Here is an 8,770-nt window from a genome sequence, read left to right as displayed (position 1 = left end):
GGCAGATTCTAAGCGACAGGCTTGCACCACAGTCTCTCTCAAGAGAGAGCCTGTAATTCTCACCGCGGCACTGCATAGGGGGTTACTTCTGATCCCCTTTTCTAGACAGGAAAAGTGAAGCTTTCCTTCCTCAGTGGTCACAAAGTCCAGCGGGTAGTGGAGCTGTAGGTGTCCTCTGTGTCCAAAAGATAATAAAATCTGCACAGATCTTGTCATTATTATGCAAAACTGGAGGAGATGCTTGGACTTTCCCCTTGCTGAAGACCATCTGTCTCCGCGCACAGCCTCCGGGGCTTCTTCAGAAGCCGACCGTGAGCGAAGCCGAATGGGTGGAGACAGGTCCCCTGCCACTAGTCTGGGCCATCTCTCCGCGCCTTGCCAGCCAGTGCCCCCGAGGCCGACCTCCTTCGGCTTAAAAAAACGACGGTCTTCCAATACCCCGCCCGCCGCCCCCAGGGAACTGCATTAATATTAATCCTGCTGAATAATTGAAGGCCAGAGATTTATTCGGGCCGCCGCGGAGGAGGGCGCGCAGCTGGGCTCCATTTTGGCCACGCCGCCTTCGTGTTTCGTTCGCTTGAGTTCTTCGGGGCCCTGTACCTGGGACGTGGGAGACTAGGGTGGGTGTGCCACCTGCGAGGGTGAGCTTGGGGGGTGTGTGCGCCGCTGTGCCAAGGAGTGTGGCGGAGCGCCCAGGGCTGCTCGAAGGAGGCGGGGACCGAGTGGCATCCCAGGTCTCCGCGCCATAGGCTGCGCGTCGCCCCGCGCGGGGTGACCCGGGGCCACTTCGGCTTGAGGGGAAACAATAGCGACTCTTAAGATCCTGAGCTCCTGCCTCGGGCTGCCCAGGCCTTCCCAGGGACCAGCGGGGCCTCTTTTCTTATTTGGCTAATTTATGGCGAGAGGCTGGGGGAGGGGATGGCAGAGGAGGGACCGCGTATCGAGATGGGGCGGGGGGGTGAGGGGGCGGAAGTTAAAGGAATCTCCAGAGGCGGCAGCGTGGGTGTTGTCAGCTCGCGACGAAAATAGAGAGGGATCGCCTGCAAATCCCCAGCTCCAGCGGGGCTAAACCTTGCAATCCTTCCCCGGCCCGCGCCCAGCCAGGGCGCAGCGGCCTCCACCTCCTCCCCCGGCGGGCGCACACCGGCACACGCGCGCACGCTCGCACACACTCCCTCGCACACTCACTGCACACACACTCTTCGTCCTCCCCCGCCACCACCCTCCGCACCCGCGCTCCTCCAGACGCTGCGCCTGTAAGCCCGGCAGCACACACAGGTGGCAGCCGCGGTGGCCGCGGCGCACCTTTCCCGCGCACCCTCCCGCAGTCCGGGGGGCGGTGCTCTCTCCGGGGAGCCACCTTCCGAGCCCCCAGAACGCCCCGCCAAGTGCCAGCTAGGCGGGCCTAAGAGAGCGCGGGACGCGCACAGAGGAGAGCGGAGACGCGGATTAGCGCCCGCAGGAGCCTCCAGCGCGCGTAGAGGCGCTAAAGGGCTTACCCAAGGGGGGGGGCGGTGGAAGGCGGGGAGAGGCTCCCCCTTAAATACCGCACTCGGCTTCTCTCGCGCGCTCACCCCGGCCTCCGCTCACTCCCTCGCCCGCCGCTGCAGGATTGTGCCGAAGAGGAGGGGGCGTTCCCCAGGCCATGGCATCCACGGAAGGGTGAGGGGGCTTTTCTCTGGACCCGCAGGAAAGCGGGGGGCGCGCTCGGGTGGTGGCACCCTATCCGGGACGGGGACAGAGAGACGTCGGCTCCGGATTTCGGAGACGGTGGCGGAGCTATGGCTGGGGGTGGGATGGTGGCGAGGGGATGGATTTTCTTTCGCGAAGCTTGCATTTTAACCCTTTGAAGATGTGAGAGATGGAGGATTGTTTTATTTTATTAAAAGGGTACGATGGGGGTGTGAAAAAGTGTGGCGAAAAAAATTCTCTTGAGATTACTTTTGAGATTTAAAAACGATAAGAGATTGGGCACTGTGTGAGCGGCAGACATTGCCCGGGAAGCGGAGCTTGGAGCGGCGCGCAGGCTGGAAGGTGGGGACCCGCCTGGATGAATGAGCGGGTACCAGGGCGGGGCGGGGCGAGGACTGGCGCGCGCGGCCTTGAATGTCAGATTTGCAGGTCGCTACTGAATAGATGCCCGGCCTGCACTGATTGCTCCTTGTCCCTGGATGGCGGAATCTCCCTGGCCAGCTCCAAGGAAGAGTGGAAGAGATTTGGGTGCTTCCCGGGAAGAGGCGGGAAAATAAGTGATTTTGGGCAGGCACAGGACTCCCCAGACTCTAGCGGGATAGCGTCGGCTTCCCCATTCAGCCTGCGGCTGTGGAGTCGCCTCCTGCCTCCAGAGGCTGCAGTTGGATGGAGACTGTTCTCAGCGATAAGTAAGGACAGCTTACTTATCTGTAGCAAAAGGGAGACAGGGCTACAAGGGGCAAAAGGATCCCTCGAATAGTCAGACTTTAAAGGAAGGGTCTGGAACAAAATCCCTGCCTGGACCGGTATCTCCCAGAAAACTTTTCCTGCTCGGTGGAACCTGAGTAGAAATGAAAAGACTGGTTGGGGAGCTCAGTTCGTTGGTTAAGTCACAAAATTGCACTAGCCACTTGATCCCATCACTGGACCCATGTTGTATGGAAAGCAAATATCAGCAGAGTCCCTGCGCACAGGTGGAGTTCTTGGTGCTGGCGCCATAGTTTCTCTTTAATACTTTTACCAACTCCTCAGCTTGTTTGGGGGGCATGGGTCTCTTTAAGTAGGAGTGAAGAACTGGTTTCCAAGACGGATCTCTAGACCCCAACCTCCAACAAAGGGGAAATATTTCTAAAACTGTCTGTGTTTAAGAGAAGAACTCATCCCTTTTCTGTCCCTTGGAGTCCTTCTAAAGGGGTCTGGCATCTTGAGGTAGCATATTTCTTCTCTCTTTTCATCCTAACAGTTCAGCAGTTTGGACCTTTTTGATTATTGTTTCTCCAAAAAGATGCTCCAGAAAGACACCGTTTACAAGGAGGGTGGGATATTGTGCTAAAACAGATCTCTGGAATTAAGTATTAAGAGCCCACATGGCTCAAACTCAGTGCCTTCCCCTGTTTAATTAAAGTTTTTCATATTAGAAAAGATATTAAGGCATTTCTGGCTGCCTTCAGAGCCCTTCTAGATTTACTCTGCTCGTAAAGGCTAGGTTGGGACACATCTGTGAAAGGAAGGGATGATGGTAGCCTTTCAAATCCTGCATCCCGCTCACTCCATATTTTGATGGCCAGATAGTGAAAGGAGAGGTTAAGACAACAGAAATCCCCAGATCGTGTTTATCTCACCTTTGTCCTAAATGAGAGCTGCCAAATGATTTGACATTAAGTATAGAGCAGAAGTGATTTTCGATATTTTTAAAAGACACACATTCAGCAGTTAATGCCATATTTGTGCGCTGTGGGGAATTACGAAGAAATTGGTCAAGGGAACTTGTATATAGGAGATGAAAGAGTTGAGAAAATTTGAAAGGCTGGGAAGCAAATATGGAAAGACCTAGGACCCATTATCGTTTCAGAGCAGTAACTGATGAGCAAGTGACATTCTCAGAAAACCTGGTCTTTCCTTTCTTCCATCTCTTCTTCCAGCTACATTTACTGAGTATTTGATGGGTAGATCTCGCATGCCAGGGGCTACAAAGAAAGACATTAAGAGTCTGGGAGCTGGCTTTTAGAAAGCTGGCTCCAGTTGAGGACTTTGATTAGTAAATTGTTTATATGGTTTGGTGAGGATCTCTTTCCTCTTCTGGTGTCTTTGGTTAATGTGTGTCATCAAGGGAAATTTACTAAGAATCCTCAGGCTGGTCTCCTTTGTTAGCCATTGCCTTCTAATGATGTTGAAATTGTTTCCTTGAAACATACATTGCTAAGAAGGAAGCAAAAACAGCAGTACGGGTTATTATATGTTTTCGATGTACGTATTTTCAGTTCAACTCTCTTTGATCTAGAGTGTTTGGGGGATGGGATAGTATGGTAAACTGAACATTTTGGTTACCAATTATTTGGCGATATAGTTACAGTCAGCACCCTATGTCGATTACCAATTTTTAAAGAATTATTAGAAGCAATAGTAATATCTTATATTTGTTTAGCACTCCACTTTCAAAGCTCATGTGTGTACAACATCACATTTGATTCTTTCAGTAACTGAAGTAGGTGGTCCAGTGAAAATGGGCTTTAAGAATAAAGGATATAGAATGTAATATCTTTTCAGGAAGATTCCAGGACTTGGCAAAACTTTGGGATAATCGCCTGGAAATATCAGTTATCGCTGATGCCTAGGGTATACTAGGCATGTCTGGTGCAGGAGATTACCGGCTTTCTCTCAAACCTTTGGCATACACACCCTGCAAATTGCTTTTTGGAATATTCTTAATATCAGCCTGTGCACTTAGTCTTTGCAAAGCATACTCAAACACAGTCTGGTTATTTGAGGTTTCTGATTTTTTTGGAATTGAGATTATTAGCATCCAGTTTCTATAAAAGTCAAAAGTGGACTCTGGTAGTTCCCAGGCCCTGAGAAGTATTTTCTTGCAAAGCAAGGTCTAATTTGATAGTTGAACATTCTTTTTTTTTTCTGAATCCCCTGCCATGGCTAGAATTATGGTTTTAGGTCCCTGACCCAGATTGGAAAAAGATTATAAGTAGTTGGTGGCAGACAAGCCAGTGTCTATTATTGACCGAGTTATAGTGGCATGCCTCGATGCTGCAGAGGCAGGCATTTTAGAAATACGTCCTTGGGAGTGGGAGGGGGCTAGGGCACCGTGTATGTCAGGAACCCAAGGTGATCTGTCTTCTGATAAGCTCCCAGGAGCAAGGGGTCAGGGCGAAAGCCAAGCACGGGGGCTTGGGTTTCAGTCTGACTTAGAAAGCAAGTGAAACAGAAAACTGCTGACAAGAGAAAAACCCTGGCAAGGGAGACCTCTGGATTTATTATTTCAAGCAAACAAAAGCAAAACATAACGATTGCCTTCTCCCTCCTCCCCGGGAATGAGGTGAGGTCATTTGGAGTAAGAGCTGGTGGGGTCGGCTTATGGTGGAGGGAGTGGAGGGCATGGGGTTTGGGGTCCAGAGGGGTTCGCATATTGCATGCCTCAGGCTTGGCTGCAGTTTTCATTTCTCGTTTTCTCATTTTCAAGAATATAAAAATCAGCCTCCTTGGGTAAAATAGCTATCATGGAATTGTGAGAAGGCCATTTCATGTTGGCTAAGACACCCTCTTGTGAGTGATTGAAAGCTTAATTCTCAAGAAATAATTCCTAAATCCAAATGAAGCTTGCGAAATGGAAAAGCCAGGATGTTAAAAACCAAAAGATGGGTCTGTGCGTCAGTCTCAATGGCCACTTCTTATCCTCTTTTATGCAGCACTGGACGGTGACATCTCCTTTGGTCAGATTGAAGGGAATTGTCAGACAAGGAAAAGTCCTTAAGAGACGGTGCTTCGGCAGCAGGGAGAAGCAATATTAATAGTGAAGTGTGAGATTTCTGGGTCAGTATGCCATAAATCCTACAGATCCAGGGTTGCAAAGCCTTTTCACAGTTTGAAGCGCAACACAGGTTTGTTGATTCCGGTGGAAATCTCCCCTCCCCACCTTCCTCCATGGCCGTGTCACACAATGCCCCGTGTCTGGTTTCCCCCCTTTTAAAGGCATACTAAATTGTTTTCCATAGTGATTTTAATCCCCATGGGACTGGCATGCCTCTCAGAATAAACTGAATCTACTCCATTTCAATCGCCTGCTAGAGGTATTTTAATCAAATTAAGACACCGATATTTTAAACTCTTCTAAGCAATGGGAGGCAGAAGAGTCATTCTCAAGAAAACGTTTTAGTTTTGTTTGCATTTTAAGAACTTGTCCTCGAAATCTGAAAAATCTCACAAATGCCATACACCGTCTTGCTTGCCGTCTTCTCTTCTGTGCTCTTAACAGCTTGTTGGGGGCAAGCAGGATGTTTCATAGCAAGGGTTTTAGAATCCAGATTAAGGCAAATCTCTTTATTTACGATCGATCCTGTGCTTGCTGTCTCCTCCCTCTGCCCGCCCCTCACCCCTCAACACACGAAGCACTGAGTCCTTGGAATTAATTAATTAAAGGAGTATTTAAAAATATCTCACTGTTCTATCTCCACGTGCTCCATCATTGATTGGAGGCAGATGGGCAGCATATTTGTCAGTAGGATAGAAAAGGACTAGCATCTCATTATAAATCTGCTTGGCTTCAAACAATGGCAGAGAAGACAATGGGCCAGCTGTATTAAAGAATGAAGAAAAGCGTAGATCGCTAAACTTTTAAAAAGAATACCTAATTTTTGTAGTCCTTTGGAATCTTTTTAATTTTTATTTTTCAATGGTGTTGATATTTATTTACTTATCTTTCATTCACGTATTTATCAAATTTCTCACTTCGACGAGCAGATATGACGGCTGTCTGCTGAACTGCCGTCTGGTGTTTTCGGCAATCTTGGCAGCTGCTTTGGATTATAGGCTCATTGAGCAAGGACGGTCTTTTAAAAATGAAATGAAGGGAATGAACTCTATTTTGGTGGCTGGACTTCGTCTGTGTCAATCCCGGCTCCCTATAGGATAGATGATGGTACATGTTAAAGACCTTGAATGAAGTCCCTGGGGACCAGGAGGGAGACAGTTTACCCCTACACCCCCTGTATATATTATAGGCTTCATTTAAATTGCCGAGAGTACTTTCTTCTGTTACATTTGGTCAGGAGGGCCATCTGTCACTTGCTGTTCGTAATCTGGCACAGGACTTTCTGTCACGTGCTCCTGCCATCCCAGCTTCTCAGCCACTGTGCTGTCAGGAACACAGAGCTGGTGGCAAAGTTGGCAGTGGGTCTGCGGCTTGTTTGCCTCCCCAGCTTCGCCCTTCCCACAGCACTACACATGTGACATTGGATGCCTGGGTGCCAGATGTGGCCCCTGGGCATATATTTTTTGGCTCACACAGGACTTTGAAAATGTTTGAATCATTTATTTATACTTAAAAAAATATTCCACCTGAAAAACAATCCCGATTCTGGCTTCTCTCAAAAATTGGCAGATCTGATGACAAAGGACTTGCCCTTTTGTCTTGGTACTATTTATTGAGTTGTTACAGCCCAGCATTGTTTTAAACACTTAACACGTATTAATTTATTTTAATCTCCACAACAATGATGCACAGAGTCTATCATTCTCCCCATTTTATGAGCATGGAAACTGAGACACAGAAACTAAGTAACTTGCCTAAGATTTCACAGGTAGCGAGTGGCAAAACCAGACCTTACACCCAGGCAACCTGGCTCTAGGACCTGTGACCCTAACCGCTAGGGCACACTGCTTAGTTCTGCAGGTCCAGGGTCGGCTGGAGCTGCAGAGTGGCTGCCTGCTGAGACAGGGCATGTGCCTTCCAGGTTGGGCATAGTCTTTTCTGAGACCACTCTCTCATGTAACCTGCTTGACGCCCTCCTTCTCTGTGGCAGCTGTGGAGAAAATGAGCTGGGGTTCCATCCTTTCAGGGTATGCCACAACCTAATGGTTGTGGATTCGAGGAATTCTTCAAAATCCCATTTCTGTGTCATGAAAGGTAATTCCAGCTACTTCTTCTTTTTAACCACTTACCTCCTTGTTATTTCCTTTAACTTTGCTCTGGGTGGTTCTTAATGAAAGAGTTCTCTTTAACTGGTTGTCAGGACGCCAACAGTATTGTCTTATCCAGATGTGCTGCTTTGAAACGGCACAGGGCATGACCACATGGGTGCTATCTTTTGGAATATTGAGCCTTGGGCATGCACTTCTTAGTGACGAATGTAGCTGAACATTTAGCGGGGCCATGGAATTTATCCTTCCTTATATGATTTTCAAGCGCGGCCGTTTAGGGTTGTGATTTACCCATTTTTCTAGAACAGCTACTAACCCTGCCTTTTTAGGAGTGGGGCTGCTGTTGGTGGTGGTGGGTTTTGTTTGTTTGTTTGTTGCAGTGCATGCAAACAGTTATGACTAGGGATGCCTTTTAAATTGAGGAAGGAATCTTTTAGATGCCATTTCTGTATGCATATTTTGAAGAGTGGCACAGTTTGCTGATCACCTATAGGTGGCAGTATATGTCAGTGCTTTATCCAGACTGGTGGTTGAACTCCCTTTGGAGACCCCTGGGTCCTTAGGGAATTCCAATTCCCACAGCATTCCATTCTCTTCTGATTAAAAAAAAAGTGTCTCTACCAAATATATCATTTGGTATTCATGAGACGATCGTCATGTATCAACAGTGTTCGGAGATATCGCCATAAACAAATAAAAATAGGACCATTTATTTGAAGTTATTCCAGGTCTGTGTGACTATACATATATGATTTCATTAAATCCTTGGACAATTCCTAGGAAATATTTTGCTCAGATGCAGACACTGAAGCTTCGAGAAATTTTGATTTTATGCTGTTATTGGGTGCCTTGCGTTTTTTGTCATCTCATTCTACCGTTTCATATTATCCACATTTTGCTCTTCACATTTCCTTCCTATTTCACAAGCTCTCCCTTCGTTTGTTTGTTTTCGCTCCAGTGGGTGTCCCCCATCCTTCTGATCAAAGGAAGTGAGATAGCCAAGTTTCCCTGAAGAAAGAGATGATAAAGAATTTAAGAGGTTAGCAATGATCACAGAAAGAAGTTAATCTAGCTTTAAATGGAAATGTGACATTTAAAAGAAAATGCCACCGAAACAAGTGGTAGTAAGTTTAGGCAACTGAGAAGGATG

General features: G+C 47.7%; 1 protein-coding gene across 2 annotated transcripts in view; it reads left to right on the top strand.

Annotated features, from left to right (window-relative positions):
- Positions 1–1,395: 1,395 nt before the first annotated feature.
- SLC1A2 (solute carrier family 1 member 2) overlaps positions 1,396–8,770 on the top strand; it is a 131,348-nt gene continuing 123,973 nt past the window's right edge. For both annotated transcript variants that reach the window (XM_011356828.2, XM_011356827.2), the window contains exon 1: positions 1,396–1,662. In XM_011356828.2, the coding sequence (XP_011355130.1) occupies positions 1,646–1,662 (17 nt within the window). In that variant the 5' untranslated portion in view covers positions 1,396–1,645. The remainder of the gene's footprint in view (positions 1,663–8,770) is intronic.

Source organism: Pteropus vampyrus, unplaced genomic scaffold, assembly GCF_000151845.1.
Source record: "Pteropus vampyrus isolate Shadow unplaced genomic scaffold, Pvam_2.0 Scaffold31, whole genome shotgun sequence".
Lineage (NCBI taxonomy): Eukaryota > Metazoa > Chordata > Mammalia > Chiroptera > Pteropodidae > Pteropus > Pteropus vampyrus.
This window is presented reverse-complemented; position numbering and strand designations above follow the sequence as displayed.